Here is a 26143-nt window from a genome sequence, read left to right as displayed (position 1 = left end):
TAACGTGCCTTGAATACGCACTAGAGGTGACGTGGAATCATACGCAATAGCGCCCCAAACCATGATGCCGCGTTGTCTAGCGGTAGGGCGCTCCACAGTTACTGCCGGATTTGACCTTTCTCCACGCCGACGCCACACTCGTCTGCGGTGACTATCACTGACAGAACAGAAGCGTGACTCATCGGAGAACACGACGTTCCGCCATTCCCTCATCCAAGTCGCTCTAGCCCGGCACCATGCCAGGCGTGCACGTCTATGCTGTGGAGTCAATGGTAGTCTTCTGAGCGGACGCCGGGAGTGCAGGCCTCCTTCAACCAATCGACGGGACGGGAAATTGTTCTGGTCGATATTGGAACAGCCAGGGTGTCTTGCACATGCTGAAGAATGGCGGTTGACGTGGCGGATGCGCCGATCCTCGCGTGCTGACGTCACTCGGGCTGCGCCTGGACCCCTCGCACGTGCCACATGTCCCTGCGCCAACCATCTTCGCCACAGGCGGTGCACCGTGGACACATCCCTATGGGTATCGGCTGCGATTTGACGAAGCGACCAACCTGCCCTTCTCAGCCCGATCACCATACCCCTCGTAAAGTCGTCTGTCTGCTGGAAATGCCTCCGTTGACGGCGGCCTGGCATTCTTAGCTATACACGTGTCCTGTGGCACACGACAACACGTTCTACAATGACTGTCGGCTGAGAAATCACGGTACGAAGTGGGCCATTCGCCAACGCCGTGTCCCATTTATCGTTCGCTACGTGCGCAGCACAGCGGCGCATTTCACATCATGAGCATACCTCAATGACGTCAGTCTACCCTGCAATTGGCATAAAGTTCTGACCACTCCTTCTTGGTGTTGCATTTGCTCTGTCAGTCAGTGTATATTACATTTGTCAAGAAATATCAAATGTGAATTGGTATTACTTCCCTACAATTCGTAGGTTGCAAGAACAATTCAACAAAATTTGTTGCAATCCTTCCTGTTTCCTTGCTGTTACCTCACTCCAAGGCAAGGAAAATGGACATGCGCTTCTCAGACAATTAAGCGAAGGAATGTCCTATGGGAATTCTTTGAAAAATGTGGATGTGGAGCATTTATAGAAGCAGGAAAGATTTTAGAAAATATAATCGTTTTAGCGATGTTTAAATATTTAGATTACCAAAGCTGTTTAGAGGTAAGACTGTCAGTGCGGTGCATCAATTTTATCTTGAAGGACTTTAGTACTGATTGAAAATGACTTTTCATATTACTGACTTGAAGATACTACTTAAAAAAGAGTGTATATTATGTCATATATTAAAAACTCACCGTCTCAATGTACTGTGGATCATAGAGGTAAACCGTTTGCTTATCACTCCGTAGTCCGGACAACCTGACAATTTTTCCGTAGTTCTTATAAAGCGCTTCTGACAGAGTGACGAAATCGAGCTTCGACAAATTTCCTGAAATATGAAAGTAAACAAAAACGTTGAATGTTTATTTTATGAATAATGTGAATTTTATCTCTGTTTTCAACAGTTGAACAGAGGGTAGATATATGAGAACCTTGAAATATTAGGGGGGGGGGGGAAATTTATCTTATACCAGTGGTTCCCAAATTTTGTAGTATACCACGGGGTCCCTTTGACATGGAGTTTGTTTATAATGGTAGTAGAGAGGTACATTCAGGAAAGAAGGGGCGGACTAAGGAGCGATTATGAGAGTATAGGGAGCTGTAAGTCATACATGGATGACGTTAAATTCTTTAGTGTTAAACTGTAGGAGAATGGTGAATCCAAAAACAATACAATTAAGTAATTAATTAAGTAATTAATTAATTAATCATGGCTGAGAAATGCTGTTATGAATGCAGAAATGTTCTCACGCTACTGGAGTGTTTATCGTAGAAACAGTGTAGTAACGATAGGAGGGCGAGTGTTCGTGCAGTTGACAGAATAAATTGTAATCTACGGAGAAGTTAAGGAACAGAAACTTGAAATACTATATTTAAGGCTTATCTCTAAAGATAAAAGGCGGATTGATGTTTTTGAGGTGTATAGACCTAGCAAGGTGGCCGATGGCGCTAATACGGACTTTTAACATTGAGGGCATTAGTAGAGCTAAGTGTGAATATCTATCCAAGATACTCGAGGAACAATCAGTAGATGTATTGGCACTGCAAGAAACCCACACAGAAGATGATATTCAGCTGTCTAATAGGAGTCAAATTCCCGGATACAAGATTGCGACAGAACTACATCACCCAAAATATGGTATTGCTATCTATATTAAGAGTGATATTGAAGACTATACAGTCTTGCCATCTGATATACGTTAGAATATCTTCTCAGCTTCCATTAAGATACAGGATGTTACCATCATAAACGTCTATAAGCCTCCAATGGTTTGCTGGCCAGATCCTGTCACCATTGTACCTGATGAAGATAGTATAATACTTGGTGATTTTAACAGCCATCATACATATTGGGGATATGACAGAAATGAAGAAAATGGGGATAAGTCGTTTGAATAGATGGATGTATATAAATAATCTCACACTGCTATTTGATTCTGCTTGGTGGAACCAGAACTATTCTCCTGATATTTTCTTTTCTCGCAGGACCTGATGACTCCAACACCACAAATCCGAAGACAAGTTCTGCAGGACTTTCCACGCAGCCAGCATAGACCAGTCATTTACTACATCGGTATGCATATCCCTGTAATAGGATCTGTACCCCAACCTCGCTGGAACTTCCAAAAATGTGACTGGGATATCTACGCAAGGTATACAGATGTTAATATTAGAAGGGTGCAACCAACCCCTGGGAACTATGACCGGTTCGTTGGCTTAATCAAATCCGCTGCCAAAAGAAGCATCCCTAGATGTTATAGGAAAGACTATGGCCCCGGTTGGAATGTAGAAACAAATCGCCTAAGCTGTGAATTTGAATAAGGCAGTACTCATAAAAAAGCAATTAAACTTCTGAAATCCTTAGACAATGCTAGAAGGGAGAAATGGACCAATACTGTTGAAACCTTCAACTTTACTCACTCAAGTAGGAAAACATTGTCCCATATACGAAAATTGGACCCAATATCTATACCATAGAGAAAGAATTCATGTATCAGTGTACAATCCATAGCTTACCACCTCGTTTCTACATCTAAGACAGTAGGACAAACGAAGTTCAGTAGAAAGATACGACTGGAATTCTATCAGTTAAAACAGGAAGTCAAACCACTTCCAGTGTACTCACATCCATTCACTTTAGAAAAGATAGAAAAGGGTTTAGATGGTCTCCAGACTGTCAAAGCAGCAAGATTTGATGGTGTTTATCCAGAGTTCCTTAAGAAGTGTGGCTCAGCAATCAAGCGATGGATTACGACATTCTTCAGCTCCATTTTGAACTCAGGACATCGGTCTCCATATTTCAAGAAGGCCAAATTTATTGCAGTATTAAAACCAGGGAAGGATCCAAAGATACCTCAAAGCTACAGACCAATTTCTTTACTTAGTGTCATCTACCAACTACTTGAAAGGCTCTTACTGAATAGAATTGCTCCTGCAATTGAGTCATTGATTCCTATTGCACAAGCTGGATTTCGCCAAAAACGAGACTGCAGCGATCAAGCTCTTGTCCTGTCTTCCTACCTAGAAGTTGGTTTCGAGAAGAAGCTCAAAAGTGTTTCTGCCTTCCTGAATCTCTCAGCAGCCTATGACACAGTCTGGAGAAGAGGAATTCTCCTCAAACTTATAAAGACAGTTCCTTGCCTTAAAATAGTCACAATGATTGGTAATATGCTGAGTAACAGCCTATTCCAAGTTTTTAACCGAAAATGTTAGGAACAGGTTCCATAGAGTCAATAACGATCTACCGCAGATATCCGTTCTATGCCCTCTGCTATTCAACTTGTATACTCATGAGCTACCCGAAACTCTATCTCGCAAATTCATCTATGCAAATGATATAAATCATACAGTTCAAGCTACCACCTTTGATGAAGCTGAGGATATATTAAATGCAGATCTTGGGAAGATGGATGGGTCCTTCAGAAACTGGCGGCTCCAGCCAAGTGCCTTAAAATCTCAGGTTGCCACATTTCACCTTAGTCACCTACAAGCAAACTATCATCCTAGAGTGAAGTTTAGGAATCAATACCTAAAGTACAATAGCTCTCCTAAGTACTTAGGTGTGACATTGGACAGGACACTGACCTACCGTAATCATATTGGAAAAGCGGCTGCAAAGCTGAAAAGTCGCAATAACATACTTAGTAAGTTAGCTGGAACATCACGGGGTGTCGACACCAGTACACCCAGGACTACTGCTTTGGCTGTTGTATTTTCCCCAGCTGAATAGAAGAAACTAAGAAGGAGATGCAGGCTGGAAAGAAATAGAGTTAGAAATGGCTGTGGAAGTAAGGAGAAATTGAAGGAACTTATTATAGAATTGAATCTAGCAAAGAAGGCAGCTAACGATTACATGATGGCAAGCATAATTGGCAGTCATACAAATTATGGTGAAAAATGGAATGGTATATATATAGGTATTTTAAGGCAGAAACAGATTCCAAGAAGGACATTCCAGGAATAATTAATGAACAAGGGGAGTGTGTATGTGTGGGGTCTTCAATAGGCAGAAGTATTCAGTCAGCAGCATGCAAAGATTGTTGGTTACAAGAATAATAATAATAATAATAATAATAATAATAATAATAATAATAATAATAATAATAATAATAATAATAATAATCGTATGGCCTCAGCTACCGTGTGCAGACATTTCAATTTGAAGCCATCTGGCTGTCTGCTCGTCAATTTCGACGTTCCGTTTTACTCTAGGCCCCCACTAGATGGCAGACCGAGTAAACCGAAACTCTCTTGGGCGTCTATGGCTGAGATTTAATGAATTTTGTCGGGTAAACACCAAATGTGTCACCAGAGATCTTTTACATGCCGACATCGTACGACATGGAGTGTCGAATGGACTTTTTTCCGCCCTTCAAAAATCCGACTACCTCTGCCGGGTTTGAACCCGCTATCTTGGGATCCGGAGGCCGACACTCTACCGCTGATCCACAGAGGCAGCTGGTTACAAGGATAATGTCCAGATGGAGGAGGTGACTAGTACTAAAGAAGTATTCAAATTTACCTATGACAGCAATGACATTTACAGTAAGATAGAAAAGGTGAAAACTAGAAAAGCAGCTGGAATGTATAAGGTTTCGGGGGATATACTAAAGACAATGGGTTGGGATATAGTACCATATCGGAAGTACTTGTTTGATTATTGTTTGCATGAATGAACTTTACCAAATGAATGGGGAGTTGCTATAGTAGCCCCTGTATATAAAGGAAAGGGTGATAGACATAAAGCAGAACGTTACACGCCAGTCATTTTGACATGCATTGTATGTAATCTTTAGGAAAGCACTCTTTCTGATAATATAAGACATGTTTGCGAAATCAATACCTGTTTTGATGGAAGGCACTTTGGGTTTAGGAAAGGTTATGCCACTGAAGCACAACTTGTAGGATTTCAGCAAGATATAGCAGATATCTTGGATTCAGGAAGTCAATGGACTGTATCGCGATTGACCTGTCTAAAGCATTTGATAGGGTGGATCATGTGAGACTACTGGCAAACATGACTGCAATTGGACTAGACAAAAGAGTGACAATGGGTTGCTATATTTCTAGAAAATAGATCTCAGAGAATAAGAGTAGGTGAAGCTTTATCTGAACCTGTAATAATTCAGAGGGGAATTCCTCAAGGCAGTATTATCAGACCTTTATGTTTTCTTATATATATAAATGATATGTGTAAAGAAGTGGAATCGGAGGTAAGGATTTTTGCAGATGATGTTATTCTCTGTAGAGTGATAAATAAGTTACAAGATTGTGAGCAACTGCAGCGTGACCTCGAAAATGTCGTGAGATGGACAGCAGGCAATGGTATGTTGATAAACGGGGTTAAAAGTCAGGTTGTGAGTTTCACAAATAGGAAAAGTCCTCGCAGTTTTAATTACTGCGTTGATGGGGTGAATGTTCCTTTTGGCGATCATTGTAAGTATCTAGGGTTTAATATAAGGAAAGAGCTTCATTGGGGTAATCACATAAATGGGATTGTAAATAAAAGGTACAGGTCTCTGCACATGGTTATGAGGCTGTTTAGGGGTTGTAGTAAGGATGTAAAGGAGAGTGCATATAAGTCTCTGGTAAGACCCCAACTAGAGTATGGCTCCAGTGTATGGGACCCTCACCAGGATTACCTGATTCAAGAACTGGAAAAAAACCAAAGAAAAGCAGTTCGATTTGTTCTGGGCGATTTCAGGCAAAAGAGTAGCGTTACAAAACAGGGTTTGGGCTGGGAAGAACTGGGAGAAAGAAGACGAGCTGCTCGACTAAGTGGTATGTTCCGAGCTGTCAGCGGAGAGATGGCGTGGAATGACATTAGTAGACGAATAAGTTTGAGTGGCGTTTATAAAAGTAGGAAAGATCACAATATGAAGATAAAGTTGGAATTCAAGAGGACAGACTGGGGCAAATATTCATTTATAGGAAGGGGAGTTAGGGATTGGAATAACTTACCAAGGGAGATGTTCAATAAATTTCCAATTTCTTTGAACTCGTTTAGGAAAAGGCTAGGAAAACAACATATAGGGAATCTGCCACCTGGGCGACTGCCCTAAATGCAGAATAGTATTGATTGATTGATTATTCATTGATTGATATTGTGCAGGCATTTTGTTAAATAGCTCTCAGTGCTATCTAGTGGATATTCAACTTCGTCAAACATTGCATAACATCTCTTGTACCCTACGTTGTACTTCCTCTCAGTGGTTGCCTGCAGTATGTAACATCGCTCCAACCCATCTTAGGAGACAGCAAGCTTTTGTTCGTCTGTGCCGTAGGATCTTGGAAAATGATGCTCTTCCAATTCATCATGATGTCAAACGTCTTTCTAAACCGAGATTAAAATGAAGATTGAACTCGATACCTCATGGCCTACGTTCAATCAGTGATCCCACCACAAGGCTTGCTGGCTTTAATCTATCTCGGACAGCCTGGTCAAAGTCAAACAAGATTCGATGCGGTACTGGTCGGACTGGTGCAGCTCTATATGAATGGGGTTGGATAAATTCCCCCCAATGTGATTGCGGTTTTGATTTGAAAATCATCAAGCATATTGTGCAGGAGTGACCTCTACTTGCATATCCCGGTTCCTTGGATGAACTCTACTCAGCATCTCCAGAAGGAATTAGATGGATTGCAGACCTTTCTATCCATATTTGAAAGGTGGTTCTAATGCTGTAAATTGTATATATGTAAGAATATAATTTAATGTAATTCTTATTGTCTTGTAAGCATCATACGCTAAATAATAAATAATTACACAGAAAGAAATATTAAATCGGTTGATCTCAATTTACTAAATGTTAACTGGGAGTGTAAAGCGAATGACAGAAAACATGACCACGAAATGGTAAATAAGTTAAACTGGGAAGGACATTAGCAGTCGTATACGCTTCAGTGAAGTTATTAAAATTATGAAATATCATAAAATGAAGATAATGTTAGAATTCAAGAGGAAACATTGGGCCAAATACTAGTTTATTTGAAGAGGAATTAACGATTCGAATAATGTATCAATGGAACTGTTTCATAAATTTCCAACTACATTGGAATAAAAAAATCTAGGTACGCAAATGATATGTAATCTGCCACCTGGGAGACAGCCATAGCGGATCAATTGTGTTTGAATGTTTGTGATTGACGGTAGCAGAATCATAAAAAGGTTGAGCCAACTAGAAGGAAAGTATTATGGATATTGTGCTGATAAAACCAGGTGAGCTCTATAGAAACTGAAGAGGCAGATGGTATAAGAGATCACGAAGCTTTGTTTTTTGGAGTTAAAAGTAAATGCGATGGAAAGAAAGGTTGTAAATGTGTGACTATTTGGCAATATCGTATTGTCGATAAGAAAGATATGGTGGATATTTTAAAAGGCAATTACGATCGGTAAGAAATAGTAGGTAAAAATATAAACAGCGTATGGAATAGCTTATAACACTTGTTAAGGATTTTGAAAACGGGTGTACCGTTAAAGGTGGCGAGCATTGGTAAAGACCACTATAATATGAAGATAAATCAAGAGGAAGTAAATGGAAGTTAGAAAGAAATGGATTTACTGTCGTGGAAAATAAAGTATAGACACCCGATTCAATACATTAATAAAAAGTTTATCCTTTGTCCCACATAGAAACAAGCTACACAAAATTTAGCTTTTTTATTCTGCTACTGCGTGCAGGCAAAGAAACAGATTCAATTTTTAGCCTGACATTCTCATGGGCTCCATAAGAAGGCGATTTATTTACGGCCATGGTCACACAGCAATGAGGAAATTTTGTTTCACAAAATTGACAACAACCGTTTCCACAAATGTCAGATGAAATAAAAACAATAAGTTACTTCAGGCCGTATTAAAGTTTGTAACGATCAGATCACTACTTTTAAAGTTATAAATTTTCAATTTGAGCGCTCCTCTGGAAATGGAAAAAGGACCGGCACTGTTTTTGTTCAACCTGCGTTAAAATTTTAACTGGGTACGATAAAAATTTCTACGCCGGTCTGAACTCAGATCATGTAATGATTTAAAAGTTGAACATTCCACGTAATGAATCGTAGAATAATATAAGCTCAATTTTGGTGTATCATATTTGTATGTGTGACAAAGGCCTTTTATTAACGAATTAACTCATGTGTCTATACTTTTTTTCCACGTCAGTAGGACTGGTTGTGGAAATAAAGAGAGATTGAAAGAACTTACCATGAAACTGAGTTTTTCTAAACAGACAGCTAGGAATGACACGATGGCAACGATAATTGACTATCATACATACATACATACATACATACATTATCATTATAGACTGTTATGCCTTTCAGCGTTCAGTCTGCAAGCCTCTGAGAATTTACTAAACGTCGCCACAATCCTCGATTTGCAACTAGTGTTGTGGCCTCATTTAGTTCTATACCTCTTATCTTTAAATCGTTAGAAACCGAGTCCAACCATCGACGTATTGGTCTCCCTCTACTTCTCTTACCCTCCATAACAGAGTCCATTATTCTCCTAGGTAACCTATCCTCCTCCATTCGCCTCACATGACCCCACCACCGAAGCCGGTTTATGCGTACAGCTTCATCCATCGAGTTCATTCCTAAATTAGCCTTTATCTCCTCATTCCGAGTACCCTCCTGCCATTGTGCCCACCTGTTTGTACCAACAATCATTCTTGCTACTTTCATGTCTGTTACTTCTAACTTATGAATAAGATATCCTGAGTCCACCCAGCTTTCATTCCCGTAAAGCAAAGTTGGTCTGAAAACAGACCGAGGTAAGTTTCGTCTGGGAGCTGACTTCCTTCTTACAGAATACTGCTGATCGCAACTACGAGCTCACTGCATTAGCTTTACTACACCTTGATTCAATCTCACTTACTATATTACCATTCTGGGAGAACACACAACCAAAATACTTGAAATTATCGACCTGTTCTAGCTTTGTATCACCAATCTGACATTCAATTCTGTTGAATTTCTTACCTATTGACATCAATTTAGTCTTCGAGAGGCTAATTTTCATACCATACTCATTGCACCTATTTTCAAGTTCCAAGATATTAGACTGCAGGCTTTCGGCACAGTCTGCCATTAAGACCAAGTCGTCAGCATAGGCCAAACTGCTTACTACATTTCCACCTAACTGAATCCCTCCCTGCCATTTTATACCTTTCAGCAGATGATCCATGGAACTTCGAACAGCAAAGGTGAAAGATTACAGCCTTGTCTAACTCCTGTAAGTACCCTGAACCAAGAACTCATTCTACCATCAATTCTCACTGAAGCCCAATTGTCAACATAAATGCCTTTGATTGATTTTAATAATCTACCTTTAATTCCATAGTCCCCCAGTATGGCGAACATCTTTTCCCTCGGTACCCTGTCATATGCTTTCTCTAGATCTACGAAACATAAACACAACTTCCTATTCCTCTCGTAGCATTTTTCAATTACCTGGTGCATACTGAAAATATGATCCTGACAGCCTCTCTGTGGTCTGAAACCACACTGGTTTTCATCCAACTTCCTCTCAACCACTGATCGCACCCTCCCTTCCAAGATGCCAGTGAATACTTTGCCTGGTATACTAATCAATGAGATACCTCGATAGTTGTTGCAATCCTTCCTGTTCCCTTGCTTATAGATAGGTGCAATTACTGCTTTTGTCCAATCTGAAGGTACCTTACCAACACTCCACGCTAATTTTACTACTCTATGAAGCCATTGCATACCTGCCTTGTCACTATACTTCACCATTTCAGGTCTAACTTCATCTATTCCTGCTGCCTTATGACAATGGAGTTTATTTACTATCCTTTCCACTTCCTCAAGCATAATTTCACCAACATAATTTTCCTCCTCCCCGTGAGCTTTGCCGTTTGCAACACCACCATGATGATTTCCTTTTACATTGAGAAGATGTTCAAAATATTCCCTCCACCTCTCCAGTAATTCCCTGGGATCTATTATGAGTTCACCTGAATTACTCAAAACACTGTTCATTTCCTTTTTCCCTCCCTTTCTAAGATTCTTTATTAGTCCAGAAAGGTTTCCCTGCTGCTTGACCTAGCCTATCATAAGAATTTTAATGCAAAATGGAAGAACATTTATCGGTATTATTAGGCAGAAACAGGTTCCAGAAAGCACAATTTTTTTTATCATTAAGGGAAAAGAAGAGTGTTTATGTGAGGATTTACAAGAGACAGAAGTATTCAGTCTGCATTACTTAAGGATAGTTGGATACAAGGAAAATGTCCAGGCAGAGGAGGTTATAAATTCTGTCGAAGTACTGAAATTTACCGATGTTAATCATGTTAATTACAAAACTATACAAACGTTGAAAACAAGAAAAGCATCTGGGGTTGATAAGATTATTTGGGACATACCAAAGGTAAGGAATTGGCATATAGTGCCATATCTGAAATACTTATTTGCTTACTGTTTGCAGGATGAGATATACTAAATGAATGTTACAATTGTAGCCCCATCGTAAAGAGGAAAAGATGATAAACATAGAGCAGGTAAAAGCAGGCCAGTCATATTAAAATGTTTTGAATTTATGCTCAGGCAAATCATTCTTTTGCGAAATTACTAAGCGTTTTAATAGAAAGCAGTTCGGGTTTAGGGGAGGTTATTTCATCGGGACTCGACTTATAGGATTCCAGTAGGATATAGCAAATATTTCATATTGTAAAAATGGACTGTATCGAGATTGACCTATCCAAGGCTTTTGATCCTGCATCATTTAGTGCGGTATACCTTTATGGTTCCTTATATAATATATGAGTAAATAAATGGAAACAGATTAATGCGTTTTACGGATTATGTAAAACTGTATATTGTAATAAAATACGTAACTGGATTGTAAGTAACTACAAGAAGACTTCGGTAATATTATGAAATGGACAGCAGAAACGGTATGATGGTAGAAGGGTCGAAAAGTAAGGGAGAAGTCCTCTGTTTTAATTATTGGGTTGAAGGGGGTGAGAGTACCTGAAGGTTATCGCTGTAAGTATTTAGTTATTAATGTGAGGAAAGATCTCCATTGGTGGTTTTTAGGTGTTGTAGGAAGGATATAAAGGAGAGAACTTATTATAAGTCTCTGGCAAGACACTAATTATATTATGGATTCCAATGTATTGCAAACACACTATGATTACTTGATACGTGAAATAGAAATGATCCAAAGGACAATAATAATACTAATAATAATAATAATAATAATAATAATAATAATAATAATAATAATAATAATAATAATAATAATAATGCCGGGCTGAGTGGCTCAGACGGTTGAGGCGCTGGCCTTCTGACCCCAACTTGGCAGGATCGATCCTGGCTCAGTCCGGTGGTATTTGAAGGTGCTCAAATACGTCAGCCTCGTGTCGGTAGATTTACTGGCACGTAAAAAAACTCCTGCGGGACTAAATTCCGGCACCTCGGCGTCTCCGAAAACCGTAAAAGGGTAGTTAGTGGGACGTAAAGCAAATAACATTATTATTATTATTATTATTATTATTATTATTATTATTATTAATAATAACAACAACAAACAAAGACACCTCCGTACAGGCCATGGAGGCCCTTGGAGGAGTGGAAGGTAAAGGCTTCCACCACTGTTGACCGCGGCACGTGATGGGGTAGAGTGGTTAGCTCCACGTCCGGCCGCCTTTGCCCTCAGGAATTAAACTAGTACTCATTTTGGTGTAGGCTGAGCGAACCTCAGGGCCATATGCACCTCCGGAAGTGGAAATCTCGTTCCTTAACAGCAATAATAATAATAATAATAATAATAATAATAATAATAATAATAATAATAATAATAATAACAACAAAGACACCTCCGCACAGGCCATGGAGGCCATGGAGGCGGACATTATTATTATTATTATTATTATTATTATTATTATTATTATTATTATTATTATGCCAGTGGTCAAATCCGAATTTCTACGCGAGTGAATGCCACAGAATGACAGGAAATGCACTGAGAGAAGCAGAGAAGCATGAGTGCAGGATTCTTCACAAAATAATTTGTCCTAAGGTAACATATGAGTAGTATAGACTCCGAGAAAGAGAAGAGATGTACAAGGATAATGGGCGGCTGGTGGAATCCGTAAGGAAACGACGACTGAAGTTCTGCGGACATCTGTTCAGGATGGATGAAAGCCGACTAACGAAGCCGATTTTTAATGCGTTGGACAATAGACCTAACGTCTCGGATAAATGGTTCGAGGAAGTAAGGAAGGACCTCAAGAGCATGGGACTGAATCAGGAGAAGAGATATGTTCTTCTTCTTCTTCTTTTCCCAAACCTATGGGGTCGCGGGTGTGGACTGTTTCGCACATGAGGATTTGACCTTGTTTTACGGTCGGATGCCCTTCCTGACGTCAACTCAACATGGAGGGATGTAATCACTAATCACTATTGCGTGTTCCTATGGTGGTTGGTAGTGTAGTGTGTTGTGTGGATCTTAGAGGAAAGTGTTGGGACAAACACAAATTCCCAGTCCCCGAGCCAGAAGTATTAATCAGAGGCGATTAAAATCCCCGACCCGGCCGGGAATCGAGCCCGGCACCCTCTGAACCGAAGGCTTCACCGCTGACCCTTCAGCCAATGAGTCGGACCAGAAAGACATCTCTAAGCGATCAAAATGCAGATCAGTGATGAACAACTTTTAGAGCTTTCACGATGAACAAGCAGAACAGCGACTAGAAAGGAGAGAAAATATTATTATTATTATTATTATTATTATTATTATTATTATTATTATTATTATTATTATTATTATTATTATTATTATTATTAATCATAATACTTTACGTCTTACTAACTACTATTACGGTTTTCGGAGTCACCGATATCCCGTAATTTTGTCCCGAAGGTGTTTTTTAACGTGCCAGTGAATCTACCGACAGGAGACTAACGTATTTGAGCACCAGTGAATGCCGCCGGGCATACTCGGGATCGAACCCGCCAATTTGAACTCAGAAGGCCAGCGGGTCGACCGCCTGAGCTACACAGTCCCGCACCGCTATGATATGTTCTGGGTTATCTCCGGTGTAGAGTTACGAAGGTGTTGCGAACTTTAGGCTGGGTATACTAAGGAGACGAGCTGCTCGACTACGCGGTATATTCCGAGCTGTCAGTGGAGTGAAAAGACATTAGTAGGTGAGTAAGCTTGAATGGAGATTTTAATTATAGGAGAAATCATAATGCGAAGATAAAATTGGAGATTCAAGAGTACAAGTTGGGGCAAATATTAATTTGTATTAAGAGGAATTCGGAATTAAAGTAATTTACCAAGGGAAATGTTCGGTAAATTTCCATGTTCTTTGAAGTTACTTAAGAAAAGGCTTAGAAAAGAATAATTGACAGGATATCTTCCACCTGGGCGACAGCCGAAAATGGTAATCACTGATTATTGATTGATTGATTGATTGATTGATTGATTCATTGATTGATTGATTGATTGATTGATTGATTGAATGATTGATTGATTGATTGATTGATTGATTGATTGATTGATTGATTGATTGATTGATTGATTGATTGATTGATTGATTGACGTGAAACTACTCACCAATTCCTGGGAGGAATGTCGGATCATTTTCGGATGGCTTGGGTCCTGGTATCTCCTCGAAGGGCCTCACATCCTTAAGATCATGTTGTACTGCTGCACTCGTACATCTGTTAAGGAGCAACACACGAGTTTCTGGATGTAGGCTGCAAATTCTCAATATGCCTTGGCGTATCATTTTAGCTGAAACTGTCAAAATGGTTGATTTTCACTTTCAAATATTTTCAAATACTCACTCTTAAAAACAAGGAAATGTAACTTATTTCTCTTCTATTTCCTAATAGTTATCGTACCGACAAAGACAGGGATTTTGGTGACAATTGGATAATAATAATAATAATAATAATAATAATAATAATAATAATAATAATAATAATAATAATAATAATAATAATAATAATAATAATAATAATATTAATAATAATAATAATAATAATAATAATAATAATAATAATCGTGTGGCCTTAGCTACTGTGTGCAGGCGTGTTAATTTGACGTTCCTGGCTGCATGCTCGTCAATCTCGACTCTTCGTTTTACTGTAGGCCTACTAGATGGCAACAAAAGCAAAGTCATCTCCGTACAGGCCATGCAGGCCCTTGGAGGAGTCGAAGGTAAAGGCTTCCATCATCCGCAACCTCGGCACTTGATGGGGTAGAGCCGTTAGCTTTACGTCCGGCCGCCTTTGCCCCCAGGAAATAACCTGGTACTCATTGTTGGTGTACGCTGAGTGAACCTCAGGGCCATGTGCACCTCCGGAAGTGGAAATCTCGTTTCTTAAATTTTACGACTTCCTGACGGGGATTCGAACCCACGTCCTTCCGGGTGAACCGAACTAAATGGCAGAGTGAACTGAATCTCTTTTTGGCGTCCATGGCTGAGTTTTAATTAATTTAGTTGGGTGAACATCAACTGTGCCACCAAAGATCTTTACATGCCGACATCGTATAACATGCAGTTTCTGAAGGATGTTTTCCGACCTTCAGAAATCCGACTACCTCTGCCAGGCTCGAACATGCTCTCTTGGGATCCGGCGGCACATACTCTACCACTGATCCCCAGAGGGAGCTGGCGATAATGCGACAGGAAATGGCTAGGGATGGGAAGGAAGCAGTGGTGACATCTATTATCTATCAGGTGTGAAAATCATTAACCAGAGGGCTCATGATTGTTCGACTTGAACTCATGATATCGGGAACCACACGGTCAACACAAAAAGCAAGTCTAAGGTAAATTAGGTCATTCATCTCTCGAAATTTACACTCTTGTGCCCATTACAGGAAAGGGAAGTTCAACAGTGGTAAGAAATATCCTTCACTTCTACTTCCAAATCTGGCATTGACGTCTCCCATTACCACTGGCCTGATTACTTCAGACGCAAAATCTACACAAATCATTCGCTCTTTTATGTGTATTCCTCATGGAGAGTCTTACAGTCTTACCCTGCACCCTACCCTTCCCTTTTTATTACCTATAAATACACTCCAAGTATTGATATATATTTCTTTAGTTCTAACGATATGACGACCCAGTGGTGTAGGGGTAGTGTGCCTGGCTCTTATTCGGAGGCCCCTGTTTGATTCCCGAGCAGGTCAGGGAGTTTTACCTGGATCTAAAGGCCGGCTCGAGGTCCACTCCGCCTGCTTGATTTCAATTGAGCAGCTATCTGACGGTGAAATGGCGGCCCCGGTCTAGGAAGCCAAGTAATAACGGCCGAGAGGATTCGTCATGCTGACCACACGACACCTTGTAATCTGCAGGCTTTCGGTGACAGCAGCGGTCGCTTGGTAGGCCCTTCAGGTCTGTTGCGCCTTGGGGTTTGGTTTTGGTTCCTCTGAAGATATGCAGCATGTACTCTTTGTTCAAAGTGCCACACATAGTGAGATGTTCTACAGAAGACAGCGGTCTTCTTACAACGTGTCCATCAATATATCCGTAGCGTAACGGTTAGTGTTATTAGCTGCCGTCCTCGAGGGCCCGGATTCGATTCCCGGTACTGCCAGAAATTTAAGAATGGCAGGAGGACTGGTATATGGTTGAAATGGTACATGCAGCTCACCTCCATTGGGAGTGTGCCTGAAAAGAGATGCACCACCTCGGTATGTGGACATGAGTTTACTTTTACTTAGTGACTTTAGACATGCCTACTACCAAGCGGGTTGCCCATGTGTTTAGGGACGCGTAGGTGTGAGATTTCATTCGGGAAATAGTGGGTTCGAAACCTACTGGAGGTATCCCTGAGGATGGTTTTACTTCGTTTCCCATTTCCACACCAGGCAATTGCTGGGGCTGTACCTTAATTAAGGCCACGGCCGCTTCCTTCCCACTCCTAGGTCTTTCCTATCCTATCGTCGCCATAAGGTCTTTTTGTGTCTGTGCGACACAAATTTTCGGATGAACCGCAGTTCTGAAACCTATTTATGTCAAAATGTATTTTATCTGTACTACTGTGAAAAACTCGAATACTCTTAAATACATTTTAAGAACGTCCATGTACACGACTTGCTATATTCCACTTAGTCATGTTATGATTGTCACTAATTTTCCGTAAAGCACGGTTTTCATCATAATTTGAAAACTGTTGTAGGAATTTGCTTGAAATTTGACATGGTATTACGTTTTATTAGTAGAGCCAGTGTCGCGTGCCGGCCTCTCTCCGCTTGGTTCTATGGCTAGAATCTCGATCACTCCATGTGAGATTTGTGGTGGAAAAAGCAGAGGCGGGACCAGTTTTTCTCCAGGTACTTCGGTTTTGTCCTGTCATGTTTCATTACAGTAACGTCCGACTCGTTGGCTGAACGGTCAGCGTACTGGCCTTCGGTTCAGAGGGTCCCAGGTTCGATTCCCGGCCGGGTCGGGGATTTTAACCTTAATTGGTTAATTCCAGTGGCCCGGGGGCTGGGTGTTTGTGCTGTCCCCAACATCCCTGCAACTCACACACCACACATAACACTATCCTCCACCACAATAACACGCAGTTACCTAGACATGGCAGATGCCGCCCACCCTCAACGGAGGGTCTGCCTTACAAGGGCTGCACTTGGCTGGAAATAGCCACACGAAATTATTATTACAGTAACACACTTCTATATCGATTCATTACATTTGCCAGTCAATAATCATTGCCCCAGAGGAGTGTGACAGGCATCGGCTGCCGGTACAATTACTATTCTTGTCGCTATATGGAGACTCCATTCATTCCGTTCCTGACCCGGTCGAATGAATGGAAACAGGCTATGGATACTCATTTCATTTTTCAGTGTGTTTTATTAATATCAGCAATATCCCCTATGCTCTTTCCTTTGGGAAAAGTTGTTAAAAATAACTAGATTTTTAAAAAGTAGCAAAATAGCAACGAAGGATTATTTATTTAGAGAACTACATTTTCTAAAGGAATGTCTTAGACTAGCAGTTACCTGCGGCTTCGCTCACGTTGATTTCGTAATTTGATAAAACTAATCCTTCTTCAGTACTGTAATTAATACATTACCTTAAAATTCATGAACCCATTTACCCCAGAAACGTTTTGTAAACCACGTTTGTGGTGCTGTCTTTTGGTGCAAAGATGACCATGCGACATAGAACTGTACGTGTGAGAAACAGTATACTCTCAAGTCGAAAAAATATACGTTTCTATATTTTTGTAGGATATTCCAATAACCAGTTTTGAGGTCTGTAACATCTTCATTTTTTGAGATATAGGTATCCTCATAAACAGAATTCAACTCATCCATTACTTATTTTCATCCCCCCATCCCCTTAAGTAGATTTTCAGGAAACAAAAAAATACGTGTTTCTTTATTTTTAAAGGACATTCGAAATACCAATTTTCATGTCTGTAACATATTTTGTTATTTTAGATATAAGTATCCCCATACAAATAATCCAATTAATTTTTCAATTATTTCACTCCCCTAAAGTGGAATTTCCTCATACAAGGAATTCAAAACTTTTTCAATTCATTCACATTCCCGTAAGAGGATTTTCCGAAAAAAAACGATTACGTTTTTATTTATTTTGAAGGAAGATTCCAAATACAAAATTTCATGTTTGTAACATCTTAAGTTTTGGATATATAAGTATCCTATAAAAGGAATTTAACTCATTTTTCATCCCCCTCTGCCCGTTAAGTTGATTCTCCCCAAAAATCCGTATTTATTTATTTTTAACGGAGATTCAAAATACCAGTTTTCATATCTGTAACATCTTTAGTTTTGGGGATATAAGTATCCTCATAAACAGAATTCATCTTCTGCTTTACCTATATTCACGCCCCCAACCACCAACTCACCTTAGGTAGATTTTCCTAAAACAAAAAGTATACCTGACTATTTGTAAAGGAGATTCTAAATGCTAATTCTCACGTCTTTAACATCTTTAGCTTCGTTAGATATAAGTATCCTCATATAAATAATTCAAATATTTTTAGATTATTTGACTCTCCTTACGTGGACATTTCTAAGACAAAGGAAGACATGTATAGTTTTCAAGTACCAAATTTAACGTATGTAACACCTTTAGTTTTTGAGATATAAGTATCCTCATACAAAGAATTCAACTAATTTTTCAGTTCTTTCAATCACACGCAAAATAAGCATTTCTTTATTTTGAAAGGGGACTACAAATGGCAATTTTCACATCTGTAGAATCTTCAGTTTTGAGATATCAGCATCCTACTTAAAAGAATTCAATGCCCATTTTAACCCACTTATGTGTTTTTTTGGAAAACAAAAATATATCTCATACTTAAATTTTAAAAGAGATTAAAAACGTCGAATTTCACGCCAGTAACATGTAAAATTCTTGATATATACTACAGGAATCCTAATTTTAAAAATTAGCCTAGTTTTCAGGTTCTCTTGAGTGGATTTTCCGAAAACAAATTATGTACATTTCTTTACATTTACAGGATAATCCAAATACCAATTTTCAAGTCTGTAACTTGTTACGTTTTTGTGATATACTGTAGATATAGACTTTTATACATTTATCATTTTGTCCCCCCTGTTCAACACCCTCCCCCATTAATTGGATTTTCCAAAAGCAAAAAGAAAGTGTTTCTTTATTTTTAAAGGTGATTCCAAGTACCAATCTTCATGTCTGTAACATCGTAAGTTCTTGAGAGGTATGTATCCTGATAAAAGGTATTCAACCCATTTTTCAGCCAGATTAATTGGATTTTCCGAAAACAAAAAAATACGTGTTTCTTTATTTTTAAACGAGATTCCAATTACTCATTTTTACACCAGTCAACTTTCAAGTTTTTGGGATATAGACATACTCATTTAAACATTTCACCCACTCTTCACCCCATTAGTGACGGAATATACAAGAATCCTCCCTCAGTGAGCACCTAGACTCTAGTATAAATGTATCCCCAAAATTTATTTCGTTATAGGCAGGAGTTTTTGCTCGGCGATGATGAATCAGTCAGTCAGTCAGTCAGTCAGTCAGTCAGTCAGTCAGTCAGTCAGTCAGTCAGTCAGTCAGTCAGTCAGTCAGTCAGCACATGTTAGTTTATATATATAGAGATGATACGGATAATGTTGTTGTTATAATTATTTGAATAATTTCAACTTATGTATCATAATTTGTAATAAGAATTATAATAGTATGGCTTCAACCGTAGTGTACAGGCATTTAATTTTGACACCATTTAGATTGCCTGCTCGTCAATTTCGACGTTCCGTTATACTGTAATACGGATTACTTTTGGATGACTTGCGCCTGGGATATAATTTTTTAAAATATGAAGTGAATAACCAGAGATATTTTACATGCCGACATCGTACGAGCTGGAGAGATGAAATGGACCAATTTACGCTTTTCAGAAATCCGAGTGCATCTGCCAGTTTGAACCCACGATATCGGGACCTGGAGGTTGACAATGTACCACTGATCCACAGAAATATGATTTCACTGCAAGATATTGACTTGGAAAATCGTTAAAACTTCGTAAACTTACTAAAACCCGGGCGATTTGGTTAGGGGCGCACAGCTGTTAGTTTGCATCTGGAAGATAATCGGTTCGAACCCCGCTATCGGCAGCCATGAAGATGTTTATCCGAGGTTTCCCATTTCCACACCAGGAAAATGCTGGGACTGAACCTTAATTAAGGTCATGGATACTTCCTTCCAATTCCGAGGCCTTACCTATCCCATCGTCGCCATAAGACCTATCTGTGTTGGTGCGCATTAAAACAAATAGCAAAATAACTTCCTAAAAATTCGAACAATATTTCGTAAATGTTAATGAATGCACTTTATTCTATACTAGCAAGTGTGCCCGTGATTCGCATCGGTATTCGACATTGTACGCGTATTTCTCCTAAAAGTACCGTAAGGCAGTGAGTAAGATGATATTGAATTGCATGTGTCTTATCACTATCCGGGAAACAAAATAGGGAGGAAACCATACGTTGTTTCCGATGTAAGGGAGGCATTCGGGAGGATTTGTTCATAATGGCAGGCCACATTTCCTGTTGTCAATCCCAGTCGAGTTCGGATCTTTCTATTATAAGGTCAGGTTCACTTGGCAACTGCCATTCCCAGTAGAGATGGAGAGTTTTCATTATAAGACAGGCCCCTATTCCAAATGACAGTCTCAATCGAGCTGGAGAGTTATTACTATAATCGAGAGATGTGGCACTATCTAATGTACCAACAATCGAGACAGGACAATAAGATAGCCTATAGGACCAAAGATGTAGAACTGCCTAAATAGAACGGTGATTGTGCTATCTGTTTTGTGATACGACTTACCGTTTAGTCACCAATTATCCCGAAAAGGAGGTCTGCACCGTCATTAAAATTGCATCCGTATTTCGATATTTTCCGGGGCCAAACGTTATACATTTGAACAGCTTGAAAGTTTTCCTAAAAAAAACTGAGTGTCCAGGTTTCGGAATTGTCATTTGCATACATGCGGAGTAATTAAGGAAGAAATGAAGACAGTTAATGAAGTTGAAATTAATAGAAAATAGGATTATAACGGAGGACAGCCGTATAGGACAACGATGTAAATACCAAGGCAATGTATTTGAAAATAAAGTGTCCCTCAATAAATTGTGATGATATGAGTTACGGATATAAGAAGGCGGTAACAGAGGAGAAATGTAGGTGCAGGGATACTTATTGAAAGATAAGAACATGACTTATAGTGTTATCACTTAAGCCTAACAAGGCAAGCCACAGGTAAGAAATTCAAGCGGAAAACAGAAGTAGAAGTGCAATGCAGTAAAATTTATAGCAAATGCCAGAAAACACCTTACGGTGTGAAATAATGGGCTACACTCCGCGGTACTTTTCAAATATTAACAACGTCCCTTAGTTCTATTGGAGGACGATTGTTATCTCCAACGGTATTCCACTAATATCCCCCAGAATGAGCGATTGACGTCTCTCTTGCTTTCTACCCAAGGAACAACCACGAGTTTTCAGGAATGATGACGAAAATGGTAATACGTTACTTCCATGCTGACACGCAGTCAGAGACGTTGCCATTGTAATCTGTAGGTTCGTTGTCGGTCTCTCGGTCACCCAAGGCACAGCATGAGACGCGCAGAAAGCAGTATTTTTCTCCGCTCTCCGCCTTTTGAATAGGTAGCGAAATTATGTACATAAAAAAGGGTTGTTTATAATGAAGGGACGTTTTATATCCCTCGGATTTTACAAAAAAATCAGTAGTATAAGGGAAAATGGAAGAAAACTGTCCTGGTTTTCCTACAAACCCCCCCAGCTTTTCAGAGATTTTTAAAGCATATGCTTATCATGAGCTTCCCCGACATGAGTATATTCCAAATATTTGAAGTTTTGTCGAGATCCATCCAGCCGTGTTTCCGTGATGGTTAAACAAAGTCAGACAGACACGAAAAGTATAAACCAATGATACGGTCTTGAGTTGACCTAAAACGGATACACATCTGAAAAATTGGCAAAACAAACGAAGTTACAGACAGCGGACCCCTACAACTTTATTTATATAGATATATATTGATAAGATATTTTATGTTCACAATTTTCATCATATTTCAGTGTGTGCTTTGATAACAATTCAATTTGCAACAAAGATTTGAAATTTCAAGAACTTAGCTATTCATTGAACACAAATATATTCACAGAACGGGGTAGGTGATGAAAGTACTAGGAATTTTGACGTTAGAATTATGACTCTTCATCTCTTTGTCTTTAAGTTCAGAAGCTCTATCTTTCAACAAAATCTATGAGTGTACAGTGTATACATAAACAAAAAGAAAATGAGTTTCATTTTACCTTACAGGTCAGAGATGTTAATGACCACTATTTATTATACACGCTGGATAAACTCCCAATAAACTCAATATTACAATAATGTCTTACAGAATGATAATAATAATGTTATTTGCTTTACGTCCCACTAACTACTTTTTAAGGTCTTCGGAGACGCCGAGGTGCCGGAATTTAGTCCCGCAGGAGTTCTTTTACGTGCCAGTAAATCTACCGACACGGGGCTGTCGTATTTGAGCACCTTCAAATACCACCGGACTGAGCCAGGATCAAACCTGCCAAGTTGGGGTTAGAAGTCCAGCGCCTTAACCGTCTGAGCCACTCAGCCCGGCAATGTCTTACAGAAAAATGAAATGTATGAATCGGTGTTCTATGAACATAAATTTTCGTATCTTTAACGGAATACGTGTCGAAAAAGTGTCAGTATTAAGGACATTAAAGAATTCGAATTGGTTGCAATATTAAACGGAGTGTATTTACTTTTGGGACTTCCGACATGACATGCCAACAATAAAATTTCCCACTACTCAAGCATATGTATTAAAATTAATGACGGTTAATTTTATGTTCTACCGAGCTCGATAGCTACAGTCGCTTAAGTGCGGCCAGTATCCAGTATTCGGGAGATAGTAGGTTCGAACCCCACTGTCGACAGCCCTGAAGATGGTTTTCCGTGGTTTCCCATTTTCACACCAGGCAAATGCTGGGGCTGTACTTTAATTAAGGCCACGGCCGCTTCCTTCCAACTCCTAGCTCTTCCCTGTCCCAACGTCGCCATAATACCTATCCGTGTCGGTGCGACGTAAAGAAAAGAAATGTTCAAAAAATTGAATAATGGGCAGATATGGGTTTTAAGAATGCAAAGATGGTAAGACACTTTTCTACTCGCTGATCAAAAATTCATTTAAATTTATTTCTGAAAAAATTATCTCCCGCTCTCTGATACTGTGCAGATTTAGTTGAGATAAGTATTGATTGAATGATCAATACACACTAAAAACCCCTACGGCTTCATCCAATTTCTGTCACTACTGTTAACTAAGCATAGAACGTAAAATGATCACAAGTTGGTTAACTAATACCATTTAGAATTCTCTCCAGCCCGCATTGTGGCCATGATCGTTAAGGCGTTGAATTCTACATGGTCTGACCCCATGTTTAGCAGGTTCGAGTCCCGTTGTTCGAAAAAATGTTCGCCATTGGTATTCTGGCCCACAGGGTAGTAGAGGTGGTTGTATACAATTTCTAATCACTAGATTGCGTGCCAAAAGCCTGGATTCAACTCCAAAGCTCTCCGCACTGTTCATATTATGGAGTGAGGGCATCTGACGCTGTTGGTGGCGATTCGTCCGTCGGATGGGGCGTTAAGCTTTGAGCAGACCCCTTGGTGTTAAGGAGTAGGCTACCTGCCGACACCGGCATCATCCTCTTTTTTATTATTATTAATTATATACAGTTCGCCTCTGTGGTGTAGTGGTTAGCGTGATTAGCTGCCACCCCCGGAGGCCCGCGTTCGATTCCCGGCTCTGCCACGAAATTTGAAAAGTGGTACGAGGGCTGGAACGGGGTCCACTCAGCCTCGGGAGGTCAACTGAGTAGAAGTGGGTTCGATTCCCACCTCAGCCATCCTGGAAGTGGTTTTCCGTGGTTTCCCACTTCTCCTCCAGGCGAATGCCGGGATGGTACCTAACTTAAGGCCACGGCCACTTCCTTCCCTCTTCCTTGCCTGTCCCATCCAATCTTCCCATCCCTCCACAAGGCCCCTGTTCAGCATAGCAGGTGAGGCCGCCTGGGCGAGGTACTGGTCATACTCCCCAGTTGTATCCCCCAACCAAGGGTCTGAAACTCCAGGATACTGCCCTTGAGGCGGTAGAGGTGGGATCCCTCGCTAAGTCCGAGGGAAAAACCGAACCTGGAGGGTAAACAGATGATGATGATGGTGATAATTATATACAGTCGTATCAGCACACACCTTTTTAAAACATAACCGGTTTTCGGATACAAAGTCCAACATCAGTGTTAGAATTTAAATTTAATTCCACATGAGTGTGTCGTCAAAATTAGTTAAAATGAGTTTAAAATGTAGCCCTGATGACATCAACATAGGAAGGGCTGGCTTTTCCTCGACCAACAGCCTGATGTCAACAGGGGTACATTTTAAACTCATTTTACCTAATTTTGACAACACACTCATGTGGAATTAAATTTAAATTCTGAAGCTGATGATGGACCTTAGTGTCCGGAAACGGGTTATGTTAAAAAGAGTGTGTGCTGATACGACTGTATATAATTAATAATAATAATAATAAAATAACTGCATCAGCATTGTTAAGAAGAAATGGTTTTGATATTTTATAATGATTAAGATTCGGCATTATCCTCATCATACCATATCCGGTGGTCGTGATGATTATTGTTTGAGAGGAAGTAAAACTTGGCAACCATCCTCTATGTAACGCTAATCACGTACAGGGTGTTCCAATTAAATTTTTTCTCTTTCTTAATCTGCTTACCCTCCAAGGTTGGCTTTTCCCTCCGACTCAGCGAGGGATCCCACCTCTACCGCCTCAGGGATAGACAAGGAAGGGGGAAGGAAGCGGCCGTGGGTTTACATTAGGTACCATCCCGGCATTTTCCCGGAGGAGAAGTGGGAAACCACTTCCAGGATGGATCCGGCTCTTCAAAAAATGAAGGTACCAGCTAAAGAAAGACAAGGACCACGAGAGGTGCGGAAATGAAAGACACCCTAGTGCGGTAACACCGGAAAAGAACAAGAGTTGACCAAGGGAGGTCGGACAGAATAGATGAAAATGAGGAACCTGGCACAAGTAAGTAGAATCAATGCCTGGACACAGATATTAGAGCCCCGTGGTCGCCAACCAACGCTGCCAAGTTATAGCACCTGGGGACCCTTTTAGTCGCCTCTTACGACATGCAGGGGATACCGTGGGTGTTATTCTACCACCCCTACAAACAGGGGGTTCAATACAACATCCAGACCCGCAGGTCTCCTATGGACTTCAAATAGAAAGACCTGCACCAGACGAACCGAACAAGTTCTCCAACATCCCGACCCTAAAATCCATACGATAAATAAATTCTCACTTGGCTCTCAAATTCATTGTCCTCTCCACATTCTCTTAGAGTTAGGAACACTGTTGCTCATGCTACAATATCGACAGACCTCACGAAGTTCCATAGACTACAATACTTTTAACTGAAATGGCCGTTAAAATACAGGTCACCGGGCCAGTTGGCCGAGCGGTTAGGGGCGCGCAGCTGTGAGCTTGCATCCGCGAGATAGTGGGTTCGAACCCCACTGCCGGCAGCCTGAAGGTGGTCTTTCGCGGTTTCCCATTTTCACACCAGGCAAATGCTGGGGCTGTACCTTAATTAAGGCTGCGGCCGCTTCTTTCCCTCTCCTAGCCCTTCCCTATACCATCGTCGCCATAAGACCTATCTGTGTCGGTGCGACGTAAAGCAACTAACAAAAAAAAAAAAAAGAAGAGAAAAAATAGGTCATCAGTATATCAAAAGAACTACCATCGAACTGAATCTGACAAACCATACTACATCATATTTCCGACAGAATCAGTATGAATATTACAGCCTTACCTGAAACTCGTATTTAGTTCAGAACTTCGATCTTCCTGGCTCAGAGCAGGACCTACGACAATCACTCACGGATGTTGAAA

The 26143-nt window shown here is 40.2% G+C and overlaps 1 protein-coding gene across 1 annotated transcript in view; it reads right to left on the bottom strand.

The window, feature by feature from the left end:
* Nucleotides 1–26143, bottom strand: part of LOC136872035 (probable cytochrome P450 12a5, mitochondrial) — a 71211-nt gene extending 45068 nt beyond the window's left edge. The window contains exons 1-3 of the mRNA XM_067145858.2: nt 26064–26143; nt 14189–14374; nt 1308–1441 (exon numbers count right to left, since the gene is read on the bottom strand). Coding sequence (XP_067001959.2) covers nt 1308–1441; nt 14189–14363 — 309 coding nt within the window. The 5' untranslated portion in view covers nt 14364–14374; nt 26064–26143. The remainder of the gene's footprint in view (nt 1–1307; nt 1442–14188; nt 14375–26063) is intronic.

Source organism: Anabrus simplex, chromosome 4 (genome assembly GCF_040414725.1).
Source record: "Anabrus simplex isolate iqAnaSimp1 chromosome 4, ASM4041472v1, whole genome shotgun sequence".
NCBI lineage: Eukaryota > Metazoa > Arthropoda > Insecta > Orthoptera > Tettigoniidae > Anabrus > Anabrus simplex.
The sequence above is the reverse complement of the archived record's forward strand: the minus strand, read 5'-3'. Positions and strand labels throughout refer to the sequence as shown.